The sequence below is a fragment of the Hyperolius riggenbachi genome, chromosome 11, assembly GCF_040937935.1.
Source record: "Hyperolius riggenbachi isolate aHypRig1 chromosome 11, aHypRig1.pri, whole genome shotgun sequence".
Taxonomy (NCBI): domain Eukaryota; kingdom Metazoa; phylum Chordata; class Amphibia; order Anura; family Hyperoliidae; genus Hyperolius; species Hyperolius riggenbachi.
In genome coordinates, this window is record NC_090656.1 from 121,856,737 (window position 1) to 121,880,387 (window position 23,651).

General features: G+C 46.9%; 1 protein-coding gene across 1 annotated transcript in view; it reads right to left on the reverse strand.

The window, feature by feature from the left end:
• Positions 1–23,651, reverse strand: part of LOC137537707 (mucin-5AC-like) — a 535,576-nt gene that overhangs the window by 307,535 nt on the left and 204,390 nt on the right. The window contains exons 12-15 of the mRNA XM_068259643.1: positions 20,861–20,930; positions 16,222–16,359; positions 785–949; positions 529–623 (exon numbers count right to left, since the gene is read on the reverse strand). Of these exons, the coding sequence (XP_068115744.1) occupies positions 529–623; positions 785–949; positions 16,222–16,359; positions 20,861–20,930 (468 nt within the window). The remainder of the gene's footprint in view (positions 1–528; positions 624–784; positions 950–16,221; positions 16,360–20,860; positions 20,931–23,651) is intronic.

Here is a 23,651-nt window from a genome sequence, read left to right on the forward strand (position 1 = left end):
TACTATACGTGCAGAATAAGTATACTAAATAAATATTCTAAATTACATTCATCTGGAGTTACCACTAGAGACCCCTTTATATTTTGTTTTGTTTTTCAATAAACATGATTAAGCAATTTTGCAAAGCAGTTTATTCTTGGTGAAAGTTAGACTTGTAAAGTGGAAGTTCTTAAAACACAATAAAGTGAACTATCCTCTAGATTGTAAGCATTTGGGCAGGGTCCTCCTCCTTTTGTGTCCTACCTGATCATGCACCTCCATTACTGTGCACCCATGCTATGCATTTGTGTGAACTCAACTTGCCTAATCTCCATGCTCCATCCAGTGACCTTGTATTCATACTGTGCTGTGTTGTCTGGTTTTCTTGTATTCCTGTATTGTCGTATTGCACCCCTAAATATTGTCTGTAACCTAAACTAATGTCCAGTGCTGTGTAATATATTGGCGCTTTACAAATACAATAAATAAATAAACTAAGCCCAAAATATTGTACATACATTCTGCAAAAGTCAAAATACTATAAAGTACCTGGTAGTAGTCGCCAGGATTTACTATAGCATGACACACACCGAAAGGACCTTCAGTTTCAAGCAGTACTTGACACCAGTAATGAGCATATTTTTCTGTTTATAAAATGGAGAGTAAGAAATGAAAATCAATAACGAAATAAGTTACATTACCAACAAAAATGTTTATTTCTATGTATACATATCCATTTGTAATATACTGATTACAAAATATTTACATTTAAAAATAACTTTTATTAAAGAAAAGCAACTATTACCAGTTTCTATGCCATACATGCAGGGATGCTCATGTATTGGTGGTACATTTTCACACTGATATTGAGTCTTCCACGTATTAGCAAAATCAACAGCATTGCTTTCTAATACTCCACTACTGGTCTGAAAATCATCTTTCTGGATACTATTGAAGTTTCCACAGAGGCCTTGGAAAAACAGAGATGTTCAATAAGCCTACTTATAACACAGCATTTTAAGAATGTATATGCACTATAGGTACAACATATTAAGAACATGTGATCTTTGTTTAGAAAAATACTCTGCAAGAAAAGTTTGCAAACACAACAATACTATGTACTGTATTTTTCAGACTATAAGACACACTTTCCCCCCCAAAACTGGGGGAAAAATCAGTGCATCTTACAGCCTGACTAATACATATACCCCATGTCCCATGTTCCTGTGTTCCCATGTCCAGTTTCCCTGTGTCTAGTGTCCCCCCTATCCTCCAATATCCCGTGTCCCCTTTCCCATGTCCTCGATGCACATATTTACATAGAAGCCATGCCGCTCTGCCTCCTATGTAAGGAAGGCTTTTGGTAGGAAACTACTAATCAGGTGGGGGCGCTGCCCCTGACTGCTAATCACAGCTGCTCACTGCTTTATTTTTAATAGGAGCCAATGGTCTTGAGGGCGGGACTATGGCTCTATCATTGGGGCCAATCACTGCCCTCCCTCAGCAGCATGGGGACAAAGGACACAAGGGGGACACAGGGGGCACAAGGGGGAAATAATAATTGGGGAGAAGGTCCATAAGACACCCCTGCACCATGCACACACCAGGTTTTGTATATATTTTCTCCTTGTTTTTTGGTCCTCTAAAGCTAGGTTCATCTTATAGTCCCGAGTGTCTTATAGTCCAAAAAATATGGTATTTTACAGTAATTTAATTTCAAAACTATAGGCATTCATACGGGTTTCGTCCTTACTTTGCTACAACTTGTTTAACTTGAGTTGAAAAAAAAGACATTTCTGGTTATTGTGAAGAGAATCTGATTAGAGACAGATCTGTTGGCTGCCCATACACCACTGGCCGATTCCTGATTGATTTCAGCATGAAATCTTTTGGAAATTGGCCTTGTGACACCGCCTTGCCGCCCCCTGTCCCCTGAAATGATAGATATTTCACCCGATGCTCGTGCATGTAAATACTTTATCTGTATCTGGCTGCCGGTGGTAATCATGTGGGACTCAAATGTAGAAGTACAGCACGGACACTAAGTAGATAGGTTAAGTATCTTCATGCATGGCACCAAGGGCACATCTATCACTTGGGGGAACAGCAGCAGGAGGTTCTATCGCAATTGTCAGTCATTGCAATATTGCACACCATTACTGCCACACACCCGATCAACCATGGCGGCCCGAGATTTACTAGCATGTCCAATCGTCACATTTGACCAATTACAGCACAAAATTGGTCGTATCGTAGATTGGCATGCTTGTTGCAGGACCAATTTTTATCCATTTCCATAATATTCAAATTAGATGGTCGGCCACAAAATCGACAGATGTATAGCCACTTTAAGGTGATAAATGTAAAATAGTAATCACTTTAATCAGGAACAGCTTGTTTTGAGTGATTTTGTTGCTTGGAAATAGTGCTGCAAATCTCTTTTTATAGTTAAAAGGTGAACAATAAGTGAGGAGAGATAATTTATGAGAAAAGTTTTGTGAATCACCCCCATTGTCTGGAGCACACAATTTTCTAAAATGCCATTATATGCTGGTATCAGCCAATGTTTAATTAGTCAGTGACTGCCAAAACATAACCAGGGAATTGCTCTGCTTTGCTTCAGAATCCAATGGTGGTGTGAGTTACACCACTGCAAGCAACACTTTGCACAACAAAGGGGGATCTTCCCTTCTACGCCTTGAAAATCAGTTCATGCATGATATAATGAACAGGGATATGTAATAAGAGAACCGTGAGCCCAATATAGTGTAGTAAGTATTTACAATTGGGTAAATGAAACTAGTATAATATATACTCACAAACCAGGGTTACCTCCAAGTAACCACTGGACAGGCAGGTGAGGAGATTAGCCTGTCCTCACTCAGGATTAAGACGTCACTCTATGTAGACAGGAGGGATAAAGGGGTATCCCCCTTCACCAGGGGTGGATATCAATTATAACGTAACGAAGAACAGAGGCGCCAACAGGATACAATCAATTCTTACAACTTTTAAAATTGCTTAGGAGGCAGTGGTGAAAACCCCTGAAACGGCTGCAATGCGTTTTGCAGGTATATTCCAGCTTCCTCAGGCAACAAAAAATAGGAGTACACACAGTTTCAAGGTCACGATAAGCGCCTCTGTGATGCTCATCCAATATTCGGGTACCCGAACTACCCAGATAATCAGAATTTTTTCCACTATTCGAATCCGGATTTGGATTCCGGATATCCGTGCAAATCCGAATAGCGCTATCCGAGTTAATGTGGATATCTATCTGAAATCCGGAATGTGGTAGGATACGGAGTTTGGATATCCGAATCCGCATACTGCAACCATGGAGATGATGTCCATGATGTCATTTAGCCACTCAGCGGGCTCCCAGCCTAAGCCCAAGCAACCAATCACAGAGGGGAAGCCTGGCCAGCCCCTCCTGTATATAAGGAGGGGTGCCATGATGAATCTCGTCCTTGCTTGCGAATGCTCACTGAGAGACATTCTCCAGTGCTGTTTGGCTAAGCAAGTGCACTATCACACTGTTAAACCCAGCGTTTTTTGAGTGGAAACACCTTCACAACACTACTGTTATATTCTTTTATATAGTTAGCTAGCCTGTGTAATTTGTCAGTGTCAGTCAGTCAGACTCTGAGCTGCAGCAGCTGCTAGTTAGTTCCTGTGTCTGTGTGTGTGCTGTGCACAGTCCAGGCCTCCTGCTGCTGGCCTGCTATTGCCTTAGCTAGCTACAGTATAGGTAGGATTACTGTGTTATTGTGTAGTTACTGCAGTGCTAGTTAGTTGTTAGAGAGTAGTACTGGGTTAGCTACTACAGATTACTGCAGTGCTGCTGAGCAGTGTCAGTGTGTCTTCTACTCTGCTGTCTGTCACTCTGTGCTGATTTTATTCAAACTCCAAGCCCGATATTAATAAAGTACAAGTACCCCACATCATCTGTGACATCAAGAACACATATTTTGTACTAGGTCTGCTGGCACTGGCAGGCGGGGGAGGGTCAGCAAGGCCAAGAGGAGAGGTAGCAACATTGCGGCCTCCATCAGCTGTTCTGCCGCATCAGTCTCCATTCCGCCGCTAGCCACTGGCCGTCCATCTGTTAGGGGGAGTCACGCTGCAGAGGTGCAGCAGCGTGTAGCGGCCATTTTCCAGCAGGGTCGGCGGTGCAAATTGGAGGAGAAAGATGCCTAGCCTGTGATGCAGCTGATGGTGGATGAGCACAACGGGCTATGTGGAGGAGTCTCAGATGTTGACGGTGGTTGTTGGGGGGGTGGGGGAGTCCGTCCATGATGTGTCAGCAGAAGAGGAGTTTGGGGCGGGATCATCATCCCAGCAGTTGTTTGAGGAGGGGGAGTATGATGTTAATGACGAGGTGAAGGACCAGGACTACCATCCACAGAAGGGGGATGTCAGCTCGGACTCTAAGGAGGAGGATGCGTCAGTGGGTCTGGATGGAGGATCACCATTGCAGACATTGGAAGGAGCAGCAGTCGGCGTGGAATGCAGGACCCGCAGCCTGCTGCTTCATCTTCTGCCACTAGCCGCACTACTCAACCCCAGGCCCCAACCACCACAGGGAGAAAATCAGCAGCAGCATCCCATTCAGGGCGTAAGGGAAAATTTTGGCAGCCAATCTGGCAGTTTTTTAATCTGCCCTTAGTGGACAGTCAGTTTGTCACTTGTAATGTGTGCCATGTGAAGCTGAGCAGAGGTTGTAACCCCTCCAACTATGGCACCTCCAGCTTCATCAACCATCTGTCAAAAAAACACAAACGTGAGCATGAGGCGTTCAAGAGGCTGAAGGAAGCTGGCGCTGGCAGTGGTAAGAGCTCCATAACCCCCTCTGCCTTTCCTGCCGACACTGCGGCCTGTTCAGGCAGCCAGTTCTCAGTGGTCTCCTCTGCTCCCTCCTCGGCTTCCCGTGCAAGCCAAAAACACCACCAGACCCTGCTGAGCAAATCCTTTGTGGTCAGGGCTCAGCCTCCCGGCAGCTGACGCATACGCAAGCTGAACGGCTTACTTGCATGGGCCATGTCCTTCCAGCTTCTCCCGTACTCGTTTGTGCAGGAGGGGAGCCAGATGCATGCGCTCCTGCAGTGCGCAGCACTGGATTGGCCAATCCCCAGCCGTCACTACTTTTCACGCACGGCCATCCCTGCACTGCACTGCTTCGCGATGGCCAACGTGAAACGTGGCCTGGATCATGTAGTGGGTGCGCGGGTTCATGTCACTATGGACTCGCGGAGCAGCCGGTTAGGGACAGGCTGCTATCTGTCCTTCAACGCACATTGGGTCAGCTTGGTGGAAGGGGGTGAGGAGGGGACAGCAGCACCGGGCACAGCATCAGCATCATCAACCCAGTGGGTGGTGCCACCCCGCAGCAGGGTCAGGGGAAGTGCAGCAGGTTCCAGCTCTGATCCGGTTCCATCCTCCGGCAAACCCATCGCCAAACACCCCAGCTTCAGCAGCAGCGTGAAGGCCCGCCACTACCAAGCACTGCTGGAGATGGTCAGTCTGGTGAAGAATAATCTCACGGCAGCCAACGTGCTTCGCTACCTGAGGGAGCAGGAGAGGAGTTGGCTGACCCCCAGAGGCCTGAGAGTCGGAGAGGTTGTGTCTATAACAGGGGCCAGGAATTCACCAACCACCTAAGCCTGGTTAATTTTCAGAAACGTCAGTCTGTCCACAGACTGGGTGGAGAGACGAGAGTGCTTCTCGGTGACCACGCCACCGGCCGCACTGAAACACCTTTCGGACAGCACGCTGGAAGGGGGGCAAGCGAGGACTTCCAGGGCGTACTGCGCCAGCTTGCTCCAAATATCCAGGTGCTTGACCCAGTAATCCAAGGGGTCCACAGGGGTGTCGCTCTCAAGCCCGCTGTAGGACCCCATGTAGTCTGCCACCATCCAGGTCAGGCGCTGGTTCTGGCTTTGATAGCCACATGCTGCTGCAAGCACCTCCTCAGTCGGCAGCTGTACTGGCGTGGCGTACAGCGCCTTTGTGAGATACAGCAGGTTTGATGGGCGCCTGCTGCTGATGGACGCAGTCACCTGCTGCTGTGCTGGCTGGACTGTGACAGCAGGGGGGGGGGGGGAACTCTGGGGGAAGGCTTCCTCCAAGCACTGAACCATTGACCACTGCAAGTCCCTCATTCACCGCACAGTGTCTCCTCCTGCAGGCAGGAACTGATGCAGCTTCCCCTTCAGCCGTGGGTCCAGCATCAGGGTGATCCACATGTCCTCCCGAGCACGCATCTGCTTCACTCTTTAGTCACTGCGCAGGCTCTGCAGCATGTGTGCTACCATGGGGAAGAGGGCTGCCATCTCTGCTGACATCAGCCCCAATGCTGTCATCTTCCTCTGATTCCTGAGCCCCCCCCTACTCACTCCACCCCCGCACCACTGCAGCTGCACTCGACCGTGCCCCCTCATCTTCAAGGTCAGGGACCTCCAACTCCTCAACCTCCTCCTCCTGACGCACAGAGGTGGACTGTGAAGATTGCTGCTGCTGCTCCTGCTGGATCAAGGCTGCCTCTCCCACTTCCAGCAGAGCATCGAGGGCCTTGTCCAGCATGCACACCATGGTCACCCACTCACACACCGACGCACGATCCTGGCTGACCATGTTGGTGGCCTCCAGGAAGGGTGCCAGCACCAAGCACACCAGCTGCCTTTTTCCCACTCTGCATTCAGGATGATGTCCGAGAGGTGGGTGGTGCCGGTCCCGAACATGGTGGCATCCGCGGTGGCTCTGGCCAGGTAGTGGTTGACAGCCTGCCTCTGTTCAACCAGATGCTCTAACATGGCCAGGGTGGAGTTCCATCGTGTTGCAACATCAATACCAAACCGGTGCCATGGGAGGTTCAGCTCCAGCTGCACAGCTTCCAGGGCCGCTGAGGCACCGCCCGAGCGGCAGAAATAACCCACCATCTTCCGAGCCGCTTTCAAAAGTGGCTCCATCCCCTGGTAGGTGCTCACAAATTTCTGCACCACCAGGTTCAGGATGTCGGCCAGACAGGGGTTGTGGGTGAGGTTTCCCTGGTGGATGGCAGCAACCAGGTTGGCCCCATTGCTGGACACCACTTCTCCGACTCTGAGGCCTCTGGGGGTCAGCCAACTCCTCTCCTGGTCTTAGAGTTTGACCAGGACGTGGTCTGCCATCAGCTTGGCCTTCCCCAGGCTGACCATCTCCAGCAGCACTTGGCAGTGGCGGGCCTTCACACTGCTGCTGAGGCGGGGAATTTGGCGATGGTGGGCTTGCCGGAGGGTGGAACCGGATGTGAGGAACCTGCTGCACTTCCCCTGACCCTGCTGCGGGGTGGCACCACCCACTGGATTGCTGCTGTGCCCGATGCTGCAGTCCCCTCCTCACCCCTTTCCACCAAACTGACCCAGTGCGCCGTGAAGGACAGATAGTAGCCTGTCCCGAACCTGCTGCTCCAGGAGTCCATGGTAACATGGACCCGCTCACCCACCACATGATCCAGCCCACGCTCCGCGTTGGCCATCGCAAAGCGCTGCAGTGCTGGGATGGCCGTGCGTGAAAAGTAGTGCCAGCTGGGTAGTGGCCAATCCGGTGCTGCGCTCTGTAGGAGTGCACGCGTGTCGCTTCCCTCCTGCACAAAGGAGTACGGGAGGAGCTGGGAGGACATGGCCTGGGCAAGCAGGCCGTTCAGCTGGCGGACGCGATGGCTGCTGGGAGGCTGAGCCCTGACCACAAAGGACTCGGTCAAAAGGGTCTGGTGGCATTTTTTGGTTGCACAGGAAAAGGAGGAGGGAGCAGAGGGGACCACTGAGGAGGACTGGCTGCCTGAAGAGGCCTCAGTGTCGGCAGGAGCAGCACTGGTAAAGGGGGTTCTGGTGGGTATTGGTCGGAGGAACACTGCCAGCGCCAGCTTCCTTCAGCTTCTTGAACTCCTGATGCTCGTGATGATGTTTGTTGGCCAGGTGGTTGATGAAGCTGGAGGTGCCGTAGTTGGAGGGGTTGCAACCTCTGTTCAGCTTCACCTGGCACACGTTACAAGTCACAAACTTGCTTTCCATTGAGGGCAGATCAAAAAACTGCCATATTGGGGATTGGAATTTACCCTTACGCCCTGATTGGTCGGCTGCTGCTTTTTTTCTCCCTGCGGTGGTTGGCCCTGCGGTGGTTGGGGCCTGGGGTTGAGTGGTGCGGCCGGTGGTAGCGGCAGAAGATAAAGCAGCAGGCTGTGGGTCCCGCATTCCACGCCCACTGCTGCTCCTGCCAATGTCAGCGATGCTGATCCTCCATGCCAGACCCACGGATGCAGACCCACGGATGGCTGGTAGTCACATTCCTTCATCTTATCATTATCAGCATCATACTCCCCCTCCTCAAACAACTGCTGGGATGTTGTTGACCCCCCAAACTCCTCTTCTGCTGACACCTCAGGCAAGGAATCCACCCCAACTATCACTGTCAACATCTTTGACTCCTCCGCAAAACCCAGTGCACCCAGAATGTCCTGCTCAAAGTCAGTGGTAACAGCACTGATTGCGCTCGCGGTGTCTGGACTACAGAGCGCGCTGACTGAGGATAGGCTGTCCGCTGGGGTCGACATGATGACCGACGAGTCCCCATGCACTGCTGGGTGGCTGCTGCTGCTCCTGCAAACAGGAGTGGTGGTGGGGGTGGAGGTGTCTGTTGTAGAGCTGGTGGTGGCCTGCTCATCCACCATCAGCTGCATCACAGGCTTAGCGTCTTTCTCCTACAATTTGCGGCGCCGACCATTCTGAAAAATGGCCGCTACACGCTGCTGCACCTGTGCAGCGTAACTCCCCCTATCAGCTGGGCGCCCAGTGCGTCCACGGCCAATGGCTAGCGGCGGAATGGACACTGGTGTGGCAAAACTGCTGGTGGTGAAGGTGCCAGCAATGTTCCCTCTCTTCTTGCCCTTGATGCCCTTCCCCCGGGTGCCAGTGCCAGCAGACAGAGTGCAAGTTTGTGGGATGATGATGTCACCAGATGGATGTGGGGTACGTGCAATAGATTAAAATTGGTGTTGGACTTTGATGAATCAGCAGGGGGGGGGGGAAGGGGGGGGTGACAGACAACTGAGTAGAAGAAAAAAACAGTGTGCACACTAACGGACGGTCTATCTGACACACATACTGACAATCACCAGAGCGGAAGAAAAGCAGTGATCTGTAGCTAACACAGACACAGTACTAGTCTCTAACAACTAAGCACTGCAGTAATAACTACACAAAAACACAGTAATCCCTATGCCCTAAACTATACTGTAGCTAAGGCAATACAGCACAGGCCTGTCCTGTGTGCACAAACAGCACACACACAAACACAGACAGGACCTAGAGCTGCTGCAGCACCAGAGACTGTCACACACACTAACTAAAATCACAATACAATAAGCTAGCTAAACAACAATAAAAGAGTGGTATAGTACAGGTGTTTATGTGTAAAAATGCTGGGTTTAATACAGTAGAATGCACTTGCTTTAGCCAAACAGCACTGATGTGTCTCAGTGTGCAGTCACAAAGCAAGGACGAGTTCCCCTAAAATGGCCGCTGCTTTATATACAGGGGGGGCTGGCCAGAGTTCCCCTCTGTGGTTGGTTGCTCTGCTGGGAGCCCTCTGATTGGCTCAATGACATCAGGGACGTCATCTCCTTAGTTACAGTATCCGGATGTCCGACCGGATATCCACGGATATCCGGGTATGCGACCAAATATCCACATAGTGCTATGCAGATTTCAGCCCAGATATCCAGAATCCAAATCCGGTCAGGTAGCGTTGAAAAGTTTGGCTATCTGGGTTACCCGGATATCTGGAATCTGGATGAGCACCACTGACCGTGATGCTAGACCCACGGCTAAAAGGGAAGTTGGCTCAGTTCCTGCCTGTAGGAGGAGACCCTGTGCGCAGAATGAGAGAGTTGCAGCGGAATCTGGTTCAGCGATTGGAGGAAGCCTTCCCCCAGCCTCCCACCCCCCCCCCCCCTGCTGTCACAGTCTAGCCAGCACAGCAGCAGGTGCCTGCGTCCAGCGGCAGCAGACACCCAACAAACCTGCTGTCTCTTACAAAGGCGCTCTACACCACGCCAGTACAGCTGCCTACAGAGGAGGTGCCTGCAGCAGCATCTGGCTCTCAAAGCCAGAACCAGCACCTGACCTGGATGGTGGCAGACTACATGGGGTCTTACAGCGGGCTTGACACAGACACCCCTGTGGACCCCTTGGATTACTGTGTCAAGCACCTTGATATTTGGAGTGAGCTGGGACAGGACGCCCTAGAAGTGCTTGTCCTGCCTGCCTTCCAGCGTGCTGTCCGAGAGATGCTTCAGTGCGGCCGGTGGCGTGTTCACCGAGAATCGCTCTCGTCTGTCCACCCAGTCTGGTTGGTGAATTTCTGGCCCCTGTTGTTGGCAAGAGGGGGACATGAAGTGGCCAGGAAACACTATGCCGGCCTTACCACCCTTTACCACCACAACCTCCAGGCTCAGTCTTGACTAATAAGCCTGGTTCAAATTTTTTTTTTACAGCTGTGGTACCAACATTAGGTGTCTTATCTGGGCTGATAACTGTGCTGTCCGAGTTGTGGGGAAGCCCCAACTGCAGCAGTACGACCGCTTCCTGGAACCTCTCCTTTTTAATGTTTTACCTGTGCTGTGGTACCAACACAAGGTGCCTGTAACGATTCTGCTATTGAGTGAGGGCACTAACAGACAGACAGATATCAGAGACTCCCTGAAGGGAGACGCCATATAGTTATAGACAGTCTCAGTGAAGGCATAACTGACACTGCAATACAGGTATGAGAATAGTCAGACAAAACAAGTCGGCAACAGATCTGATCGGTGAAGTACAAAATCGGCAGGCAAGATCAGAGTAAGCATTCAGGCAGAGGTTGGCAACAAATCAGATAGGCAGAGGTACAGAATCGCAAGGCAAAGAGAAGTCAGATAAACGGGCAGAAGTCAAACACAGTAATATCAACAATAATAAGCCGAGCTAGTATGGAATCCCCGGGGTCCTGCCGGTTCAAGCCACACATGGACTGACTAAGGTCTGAAGCCTTCACTGCAAAGTGTTAGCTAGAGCAGATATTGAGTAAGTGTCAGCACAACCCTTAAGAAGCCCGGGTAAACCGAACAACACACCCCTAACCTACTCAGCCAATCCGGATCTGGAGGTGGAGCCATGCGTGTCAGCTGACCGGCTGTCAGCTGACACACTTCCTAAGCGCATAAGAGGTGCGCCGCTGACAGCGTGTGCGTCCACCCTCCTGTGCCTGTGTGTCACGCCAGTGAAGCCCAGCTGAGGAGCCGCTGACGTCATCTCGAGTAACGCGGCCAGCCAACTCGGAAGTCGCAGACACGCTGCTGGCCATTGTAGCGGAGGTAAGCTCCACAGATCTGACAGTGCCATGGTGAACTATCTAAACACAGTTGCTGTGTAATTTTTTGGAGGTGTCTGGGCTGATAACTGTGCTGTCCGAGTTGTAGGGAGGCCCCAACTGCGGCAAGATGACCACTTCCTCGAACCTCTCCTTTTTAACCTCTTGATGACCAGCTAACGCCGATTGGCGTAAGCTGGTCGTCTGCGGGTTTCCATGGAAACGGCCGCTCGTTCGAGCGGCCTTTCCATGTCCGTTCACGGAGGGTGTCTCCGTGAACAGCCGGAGAGCCGCCGACCGCGGCTCGCCGGCAAACTGTAAACACGCGGGGAAGAAATTCCCGCTGTTTACATCCTTACGGCGCTGTTGCGCAGCAGCGCCGTAAGGCAGATCGGCGATCCCCGGCCTCTGGCCGGGGATCGCCGGCCTATGATACGCTGAAGCCTATCCTTCAATGCGCAGGACGGATATCCGTCCTGCGCAGCTCACAGGGGGGAGAGGGACGGAGCGCAGAGAACGCTGCAGAGGGGGGCTTTGAAGAGCCCCCCCGCAAAGCGCAGCAAGCCGGCGGCGATCAGACCCCCCCAGCAGGACATCCCCCTAGTGGGGAAAAAAGGGGGTAAGTCTGATCGCCCTGGCTCTATCCTGATCTGTGCTGCGGGCTGGAGAGCCCACGCAGCACAGATCAGCCATAAATCCCCTGGTCGTCAAGTGGTTAATGTTTTACCTGTGCCGTGGTACCAACACTAGGTGCCATGATGAACTATCTAAACACAATTGCTGCATAATTTTTTGGAGGTGTCTGGGCTGAAAACTGTGATGTCCCAGTTGTGTGGTTGGACTTTGGACACAATGTGCGCTGCACGACCACTGTCTGGTACCTAGTCCAGGTGTTAATGTATAGCCATTTTTTTTGTATTTTAACTCCCCACATAATCAATTAGTGTTTCTCTTTAAAAAAAAAACATGATGCTATATGCCTCATTTACCCTAAAAAACGTTTTGGAAGCAATTTAAAGGCCACTTCCGGTTTTCTATCTGGATATACAAATCCGACCGGATATCCCGAATACTGGGTTCGGATATCCGATTCTATTCGGGTACCAAAAAGTTCGGATTCGGGTATCCGGATTCAAATTCAATTAGGATTTTAAAAAGGGGTATCCGAGCATAGAGATGGGCCGAACAGTTCGCCGGCGAACAGTTCCAGGCGAACTTTGGTGGTTCGCGTTCGCAGAGAACCGGGAACTTTTTTTCAAAGTTCGGTTTGCCCATAGACTTTAATGGCTGCCGACTTTAAAGATTAATAGAAAAGTCCCCTTACATGGTAGAAACACCAAAATTGTTGGGAATTGTTGAGAAAATCAATTTTAAAGTTTCAAAGTAAAATGAGCCGATTCATAAAAAAAGAACCAATTCATTAAAAAGAACCGGATGATCCTGAAAATTTTCAAACAAAGTGTATATTATCCCATGCCAAAAAATGTCAAATCACGTGATCTTCTGTGATTTATTGACTTTTTGTCTCTGGGGATTCATACTTTGACAAAAAGTTTCTATCCGAAAAATTTGTAATTTTGATATAATAAAGTTGGATACAAACTTTTGGAATGATCAACAATTTTTCTGTGGTTTCTCAAGATTTTTCATCCTCAACTGCATAGATGTCATGTGCTTGAATGAGTCTGAAGGTAGACACTTCTGTATATGCACGCCACACTGGGATACACTACTCAGGGGGACAAACGCTCATCTCTCCCTCCCCCCACCGTGTCCCTGATGCTCTACCTACTAGCACACCACAAATGGCGAAAGCCACACAAGCATACATGCGGGGAAAATCGACGGACAAAGCCCCAGGCCAAAGGAAATAGGCAGTGTGATGTGTACGCAAAATCAGATGGCCCCTTAATAATAGGGAATTTATATAATAATTAGTGCCATCTTGACTGTAATATTCACAACATTTCATTAGCCATTGGTTATGTTTTAAACATATGTGTGTAATATTTGATACCTAATAAAACTGTTAGATTTAATTTTTTTATAATTCTGATTCTGTTTACATTAGTGCTAGATAGCGGAACTCTTTCCCTTTGTGATTATTCAATTCTTTACCTCATTCAACAACTGCCACTCAGCATGTTATACATTGGGATTTCTTTCTAACAACTGACCTAACTCAATACTGATTTTTACATAGAAGCAAATACCCCCATTTGTGATTCACATTTGCCTACAGTATATCCCTATTCCTCTATACAGGTGTTCCTTAGCAAAAAGCTGCACATTCTCTGATATTGTATTGACCTGCAAAAGTCGGTTATAACCCATGAAACATGTTGCCCATGTGTATCGCTATTAAACATATTTTAGTGCATCTTTCAGATAAGCCTGGCTTCTTACTCATTTAAACTGTTTTTCATTATTATTAAGTATTAAGGGCACCTCCTCCCAATGGTCCCACGTTGAGAGAGGACTTCTATTAGCAACAGTTTTTTACTCTACACCTTTCCTTTTGCAGAGCGACCCAGACAAAACCCTAAATGAAGACAGATTTCTTCACATGGGTACACCATGGTTGCTGGACTAGAAACCCAGTTTTGTGAGTACTTCTTCATTACTATATCCACCTGTATTGGTGTGTATTGTTTCAAATTGATTGTGTGTTTTTGCACAGGGGGAGCCCAAACACATGTTGGTTTCATTTTTAAGATTAACCTTAAGGAAGAACTCCCTGTGTCAGATTGATAACTGAACAAGAATAACATTTGCTGTTTTTTTCTGTTCTCATATGTCCTTTAAAAGTTATCATCTGAAAAAGTTTTAAACTCTCTAGTCAGTTAGCAGACTCAAGTGTTTGAATGAGTCTGAGGGTAACGTAAAAATCAGATTATTTTTTTTACAGCCACAAAAGCAAATTAGCTATCTTTAAATGCAAAAGGATGCCTGAGAGAAACCGTTTCAGTTTTAACACAACAGAAATTGTTAAAAAGTAAATGTATCTAATATCAGGCTTACACAGCGTTTTCAATACTAAATATGATGTTTTCATCAATCTGTAAAGCATATTATAAGCAAGATAAGCAAAGGAAACCAGTTTTCAAATGTCCACTACATTAACTGATGTGACTAGGATACAGTGCATCCGGAAAGTATTCACAGCACATCAGTTTTTACAGCCATTTTACAGCAATGTTACAGCCTGATTCCAAAATGGATTAAATTCATTTTTCCCCTCAGATTTCTACACACAACACCCCATAATGAAAATGTGAAAATGGTTTACTTGAAGTTTGGGCAAATTTATTAAAAATAAAAAAAATGGAGAAACCATGTGTAGATAAGTATTCACGGCCTTTGCTCAATACTTTGTTGATGCACCTTTGGCAGCAATTACAGCCTGAAGTCTTTTTGAATATGATGCCACAGTCTTGGCACGCCTATCCTTGGCCAGATTTGCTCATTCCTCTTTGCAGCACTTCTTAAGCTCCATCAAATTGGATGTGAAGCGTCAGTACACAGGCATTTTAAGATCTCTCCAAAGATGTTGAATCAATCCAATTCAAGTCTGGGCTCTGGCTGGGCTACTCAAAGACATTCACAGAGTTATCCTGAAGCCACTCCTATAATATCATGGCTGCCATGCTTAGGGTCGTAGTCCTGCTGAAAGAGGACTGTCGTCCCAGTTCAAGAGCACTCTGGATCAGGTTTTCATCCAGGATGTCTCTATACATTGCTTCAGTCATCTTTCCCTTTATCCTGACTAGTCTCCCAGATCCTGCTACCGAAAAACATTCACACAGCATGATGCTGCTACCACCATGCTTATTTATAGGGATGGTATTGACCTGGTGATAAGCAGTGCATAGTTTCCTCCAAACGTGATGCCTGGCATACACACCAAGAGTTCAATCTTTGACTCATTAGACCAGAGCATTTTGTTTCTCCGTGGTCAGAGTCCTTGAGGTGCCTTTTGACAAACTCCAGACGGGCTGCCATGTGCCTTTTACTAAGGAGTGGCTTAGCTACTGTCACTGTCATGATATTTTGACATAAAAAAGAGCTTTAAATGCAACAATGGTGCTGGCTCTACTGGAGGAGACCTTTCTCCACAGAAGACCTCTGGAGCTCTGACAGAGTGACCATCTGGTTCTTGGTCGCCTCCCTAACCGAGGCCCTTCTCCCCCGATCACTCAGTTTAGATTGCTGGCCAGCTCTAGAAAGAGTCCTGGTGGTTTTGAACTTCTTCCACGTATGGGTGATGAAGGCCATTGTGCTCATTGGGACCTTCAAAGCAGCAGAATTTTTCTGTAACCTTCCCCAGATTTAAGCCTTGAGACAATCCTGTCTCGGAGGTCTGCAGACAATTTCTTTGACTTTAGAGCTTGTGCCCTGACATGAACTGTCAACTGTGGAACCATATTTAGACAGGTGTACCTCTACTAAACATGTCCAATCAACTGAATTTACTACAGGTTGACTCCAATTAAGCTGCAGAAAAACTCAAGGATGATCAGGGGAAAAAGGATACACATGAGCACAATTTTGAGCTTTATGGCAAAGGCTATGAATACTTATCTACAGTACACGCGCTTTCTCAATCTTTTTATTTTTATTAAATTTGCAAAAATCTCAAGTAAACTTTTTTTTCGTGCTATCATTATGGGGTATTGTGTGTAGAAATAAGGTTGCAACATAACAAAATGTGGAAAAAGTGATGCGTGGTGAATACTTTCCAGATGCACAGTACTTTTACTTAACACATCTTGGAATTCTCTTTCAAAATGTAATACACCTTTTTTTAGGTACAGTTCTATATGGTTTAGATTTTTTTCTCTGAGGATTGATGATTACCACACATTTTCTCCTTGTAAGTCGGGTCTAAAATAATATACAACTGCATAACTGGTGTGAGTTGCACCTCCAAGTAAAGGCCTTTGTTGGTGTACACAATCAAGAAGAACGAAGATGGCCAGAAAATACTGACTCCAGCTACAGGAAAAGAAGAAAATAAAATGACAAATCATAAGGTTGACTTAACATTTATTAAGTTCAAATTGTCCTTGCCTTAACAAAAGAAGTCACTTATTATTAGAAAGGAAAATGTATTGCTCAGAGAAAAAAAATGATGAATTCACCAGGTGGCCAGAGTGAAGTTCTTGGCATACTACAATGACTCTGTCTATGTGCAGATTTGTATTGTTTTACTGTATCATTTTTTCAGCTGATTGAGAGGAATGAATTCACATGAAGATGATGGACAGTGTTGCATAGTGCAGTTTTGTTAAACCACAAATAAAAGTTAAGCTGACCAGACACAGAAGAGAAGAGACAGCCTGTCATACTTGCTGAAGCTGCCATATTTCTGTCATTTTAAAAAATGAGAACAGCTTGACTGCCCTGCTAATCTTTTAGATTTCAGTAATGTCTAAGCCTCATAACCAAGAGACAAGCAAGCAGCCAATATGATCAGAAAATACTTGGAGTACCTGATTTGCATCCTCATTTTGAATATGTAATTTGAAGTATTAGATGTGCCGGTTTAGCAGGACAGGCAAGCAATTGCCATTGTTTAAATGGCACCTCACCGAACATAAATGTGATCACCCACCCTGGCTAGATGTTTGTGTTTACTTATATGTAGGAGCCAAGTGGAGCAGACCGATTTAGGCCCTTATTCAATTCACCTTTTCATCTTCTATTTAAAATAACTTCTCAGTAATTTGAAAAAAGTGCTTTGAAAAGTATTTTCTTGCTTGCTGCTGGCTTTATTTATTTATTTATTTTTTTTGAACTGGCAAAGTGAGATTTCTGGGATTGTGCTTAGGAAGATGGATTTCACCAATGAAACCAGTTTAGATTTTACTGTGCTCCAGCCCACCCCATGTAGTGACTCCCTGCCATCAGTTGCCTCCTGCACTAGCATGCAATTCTCTCATTTCCTTTCCTAAACCATTTAAGGCACCTCGTAGTGTGGGACACAGACAGGGTGTGCAACTTATAGAAGTTTTTTTATATATTTGTGGGCTGCCAGAGTTACGTACTGCATGTATGAAAGCCTTATCTGATTAGTAAGATTATTCTTTTCACTATTGGTTTGCTTTGCTATACTTTATTACCCTACTATTGCTAATAATTGTGATGTTGCATTACACCCATACCTGTGGTTGAAATGCACTGTCATTTGTGCATTAATAACTGGGCGTTTGTTACATAGTACAAAGACGGATACTTTCCTATCAAAATTATTACTTAATATTTTCTTGCTTGCTAGTGGCTTAACTGATTTAATGAAAAGATGTAAAAACCTACCGCTCTCCCCATTCTCCCATCACTGCAGGCCCCTCTCTCTGCTGTCTCTATGACGGCAAAGTTCTGTGCGCAGGTCAGGAGCTGCTTTCATTGGCTCCTGGCCCTGTCCATCAATGTGAGCCAATGTGATTGGCACACAGTGACCATGCGGTCAGGAACCAATGAAAGCAGCTCACAGACCTCTGCCATCATAGAGACGGCATAGAGAGGGGCCTGTGGCGGAGGCAGAGTGGCGCAATCGACGTTAGCGGTGGGAACGCGTGGCTAACAAGTTGAAATCTACATGCTGTTGGAGCCATGCAGCCACCTGCAGGAAGTAGATTTCAACCAACGCGGTCAGCAAGCAGTTAAAGGTATCACCTAAACAACTTTGTTGTTATGTCTTTGGTTCCATTTTTACTGTGATTGAAGCTCTGGTTGCTCACCCTTGAAAAAAAACTGGCAATAGACAAGTGTCAGTGCCCAAATCTCTTGTATCAAGTCTATTCACTTGATCTATAACACTGCTTACAGGGGTATACCTATAGGGGCTGCAACAACCTCAGCCGCAGGGGCCCACCCAGGGCTGTTTTGGGGAGGCACAGGCATCGTGTGCGGGGGAGCGCTGCAGCCCGGTTGTTGACCCCGCGGGTGTTGAACTTGCTGCGGCATCTAATAGATGCTGCGCCAGTTCTTTCCCAGCAACCCGCAGCTCACCAGGCAGAGCAGGGCTACAAGAAGATGGTGTCCAAAGCCCTGCACTTGAGACTATTTTTGTCTCCAGTACAGGGCTTCGGGTGCCACCTTCCTGTAGCCCTGTTTTCTGCCTGTCAGCGCAGGAGATTTGCTGCAGGAGGATCGTTGGGGGAGGTGCACGCCAGAGGCCAGATGGGAGAGGAGACTTCTGCCTGGAGAGTAAATTATTTTTCTTGTAGGTGTATTATTTCCTGGTGAAATGCTGCCCACATTACGATTGTTTTGTTGTGAAATGCTTCCCACATTACGATTTTTTTCTAGTGAAATGCTGCCCACTTTACGATTAATTTCTGGTGAAATGTTGCTCACTTTACAATTATTTTTTGGTGAAATGCTGCCCACTTTACGATTATATTCTGGTGAAATGCAGCCCACTTTATGATTCATTTCTGGTGAAATGCTGCTCACTTTACAATTTTTTTTCTGGTGAAATGCTGCCCAATTTTACGATTATTTTCTGGTGAAATTCTGCCCACTTTATTATTAATTTCTGGTGAAATGCTGCCCACTTTATGATTTTTTTCTGGTGAAATGCTGCCCACTTTATGACTATTTTCTGGTGAAATGCTGTCTACTTTATGATTATTTTATGGTGAAACATTGCTGCATTACGATTATTTTATGGTGAAATGTAGGGGTGCCGCCAGCATACAGGTGAGCCATGCCCCGGCTTGGGTCCTCACAAGAAGGGGGGACTCGCTCTGCTGTTGGCGGTTGGCGGCAGAGCGGCAGGAGGGTGGGTGCGGCGGCGGGGGCAGCAACCAGAGCAAAGTTTCAACTCACCTGGCTTCCTCTGCACACAGCCTCTATCTTCTTCCTGTCCCGGCGGAGGCGTCTGTTGCTATGGTAACAGAGGCAGTGTGGACGAAGCCAGGTGAGTGGAAACTTCTCTCTGCCCGTCCCCACTGGCCCCCGCCACTGTCTGGAGACACATACCTATCTAACCTATACTGGGGGCATGCATCTACTTAACCTATACTGAGGGGTACCTTCCTATCTAATCTATACTGGGGGCATTACCTATCTTACCTATACTGAGGGGTATCTACCTATCTATTCTATACTGGGGGCATCTACCTATCTAACCTATACTGCGTGCACCTACCTAATCTATACTAGGGGCATCTACCTATATAACCTATATTGCGTGCACCTACCTACCTAATCTATACTGGGGGAATATACCTATCTAATCTATACTGAGGGGTACCTACCTATCTAACCTATACTGAGGGCATCTACCTATCTAACCTATACTGAGGGGTACCTAACTATCTAATCTATACTGGGGCATCTACCTATCTAACCTATACTGAGGGGTACCTACCTATCTAATCTATACTGGGGTCATCTACCTATCTAACCTATACTGAGGGGTACCTAACTATCTAATCTATACTGGGGCATCTACCTATCTAACCTATACTGAGGGGTACCTACCTATCTAATCTATACTGAGGGCATCTACCTATCTAACCTATACTGAGGGATACCTAACTATCTAATCTATACTGGGGCATCTACCTATCTAACCTATACTGAGGGGTATCTACCTATCTAACCTATACTGTGTGCACTTACCCATCTAACCTATACAGTGGGCACCTACTTATCTAACCTGTACTGGGGGCAACTATACGGGCTACCTACACTGGGGGCACCTATACCTGTCTCCACGTGGGGGGGGGGGCATTTATGCCCTCGTCCTGTGTGCAATTTAGCCTAGAAACTGCTAGTATTTGGCTCCTCCCACACCATGTTTTGTCCACGCCCACAGGCAGCACATTAATTGTTTCAAGGATGGGGGCCTCAAGTTATGGACTGTTTGGGGCCACCAAAACCTTAGCTGTGCCCCGGGTAAAACGCTTGCTCATTAAAATTATGTTATAGTGAAACGCTGCCCCAGTACAATTATTTGGCACCTGGGGGGGGGAATCCAAATTTTCACTGTGATTTCTAGTTACGCCCCTGACTGCTTACTAGCTGACTAAAACAATTGTGCATCAATTGTAAGTAGTAATTTTTCCCCTCAAATTAAGATCCAGAAATATATAAAGTAGAATGACAAAGACAAAAATACAAAACTAAGTTTGGGACTTAATGGGAACCTGAGGTGAGAGGGATATGGAGGCTGCCATATTTATTTCCTTGTAAACAATACCAGTTGCCTAGCAGCCCTGTTGGACTATTTGGCTGCAGTAGGGTCTGAGTCAAAACCCTGGAACATGCATACGGCTAATCCAGTAAAACCTGAGTCAGCTGAGTCAGAGTACCTGATCTGCTGCATACTTGTTTAGGGTCTATGGCTAAATGTAGTAAAGGCCTGCCAGGCAACTGGCATTGTTTTAATGAAAATAAATATGGTAGCCTCCATATCCCTCGTACATTGGGTTCCCTTTAAACCAAATTCATAGAAATATAAGTATATGGTTTTAAAACAAATTACCTTTAGCCATGCTTTCTTTATCAAATGTTACATGAGGAAAGTCATTGTTGTCAAATTTGATCTCAAAAACCTGAGAAGACAAGTGTACAAACAAACAACATTAGTTGCCATATTCTTTGCATATGCAAATTTTCTGAGCCGTAACTACGTTAAAAAAAACGAACAAACAAAAAAAAACATTACATTTTATGATTTAAATGTTAACATTTTTTTCCCATTTCTAAAATGTCCAGGAAGCTCATATTTCACAACTATGGCAACAGTACACGGAATACTCTTGAGTTACTTTCTGCATGTGTAACTGTATGCTCATGGCAGTTTAATTTTAGCATCCCCAGTACAAATCCTTAATCATGCTACTTTTTCTATTGAATTGATCATAATGGTACATGCTAGGCCAGCTTTAGCATGTAGTGTGGTTGATGGTCTAGTGGGTAAGACTACTACTAGTGGGTAAGACCCTACTACACACTGAGCCCTGGGTTCAAATCCCAGCTATGGTATATAAGCTGTTTTGAAAAACTGTAATTCCCTACAGGATGATATAAGAGGATGGTTGGAAGGAGGAGGAGATTTTAAAAATTTTTTGGCGGAATTCTGCAGAACTGATCCGGAATACCGCCGGAGTGAAACGGAATCTCGGATCGGCGGAATGCAGAATTACCGCGGAACGGGAAATTGCAATTCCGAGCATGCCTAAAATAGACAGATTATGTCAGTGCTGAACTAGGCAGCATTAGCCCAGTTCAGAGGGCTTTAACCCCCTTGGCGGTATGAAAAATACCGCCAGGGGGAAGCGCAACAGTTTTTTTTAATTTATTTTTTTTTTTTATCATGTAGCGAGCCGAGGGCTCGCTACATGATAGCCGCTGCTCAGCGGCATCCCCCCAGCCCCGCCGATCGCCTCCGGCGATAGGCGATCAGGAAATCCCGTTCAAAGAACGGGATTTCCTGGAGGGCTTCCCCCGTCGCCATGGCGACGGGGCGGGATGACGTCACCGACGTCACCGACGTTGGGACGTCATTGGGAGACCCGATCCACCCCTCGGCGCTGCCTGGCACTGATTGGCCAGGCAGCGCTCGGGGTCTGGGGGGGGGGGGGCCGCGCGCCGCACCGGATAGCGGCGATCGGGCGCGCGGCGGCGGCGATCGGGGTGCTGGCGCAGCTAGCAAAGTGCTAGCTGCGTCCAGCAAAAAAAAAATTAAGCAAATCGGCCCAGCAGGGCCTGAGCGGCACCCTCCGGCGGCTTACCCCGTGTCACACACGGGGTTACCGCTAAGGAGGTTAAGGGACAACTGTAATGAGTGTTATATGGTGACTGCCATTTTTATTTCCTTTTAAGCAATACTAGTTGCCTAGCTATCCTGCAGATTCTCTGCCTATAATACTTTTAGCCATATACCCTAAACAAGCATGCAGCAGATCAGGCATTTCTGACAATATTGGCAGATCTGACAAGATTAGCTGCACGCTTGTTTCTGTGGTGATTCAGACACTACTTCAGCCAAAATGTTCAGCAGAGTTGCCAGGCAACTGGTAAGGAAATAAATATGGCAGCCTAAATATATAGTTTCATTACAGTTGTCCTTTAAGGCTCTGTAGTGCAGATGGTTAATTTACCCTACATAAATTGTTTTTGAGTGAAATTCAAGGGAAAGTATGTGATAAATATTAACATATGCTTTTCTTAAGTCTCTGGTTGACTGCCATTATGTTGTGCTCATGTTACAGTTTAGTTTCCTGTGCAGTCTAAAAGGTGGTGGTGGTGTAGGGTGTCATGATGGCATTATTGTAATCACACAATTGTAAACATGCACATTTCTCATGACTATATTAATCGCATTCTACTCCAATTTTCTCCCACTCTTTGTGAGGTGCCCAGCTTTATGATTATTTCCAAGTCTCCTGACCTGCTCACTGGTCACTGACCACAAAAGGCTGGGAAGGTGGGGTAAGGACAAGCCATGTTCAGTAGTGATTTCTAGGTAGAAGAAACAGATATCGCAGGAATGACATGACACAGTAGTGAGCAGATGAGATGTTATTGTGACTATTTGTGTATCACGCTTTAGAAGCAGTATGCGGGTCCGGTACATATGAGCACAATGCATGCTGTGCTATGTGCATAAACACCCATAAAACTGCCATGCAATACCTGTGCATGGTACTTTTACAACTGCTGGAGAGGCCTTTTCAAAATTTTGCTGGGACATCAAGATTTGTAATTATGTCACTGCATTATAGTGAATAAAAATAAAAATCCACATGGGGTTCCAACATAGTTACATAGTTATTTGGGTTGAAAAAAGACATACGTCCATCGAGTTCAACCAGAAAACAAAGTACAACACCAGCCTGCTCCCTCACATATCCCTGTTGATCCAGAGGAAGGCAAAACACCCTTACAAGGCATGGTCCAATTAGCCTCAAAAGGGAAAAAATTCCTTCCCGACTCCAGATGACAATCAGATAAAATCCTTGGATCAACATCATTGGGCATTACCTAGTAGCCATGGATGTCTTTCAATGCAAGGAAAGCATCTAAGCCCCCTCTAAATGCAGATATAGAATTTGCCATAACTACTTCCTGTGGTAATGCATTTCACATCTTAATCACTCTTACCCTTTCCTAAATAAATGGCTGAAACATTTTTCCTCCATGCGCAGATCATGTCCTCTAGTCCTTTGTGAAGGCCTAGGGACCTCCCCCCTTCCCCCCTGGCCAGTCCTCCCCTGCTCCCTCCACACTGCAAATCCGATTTGCGATTCCAATTCCGTTTCCGATTTGCA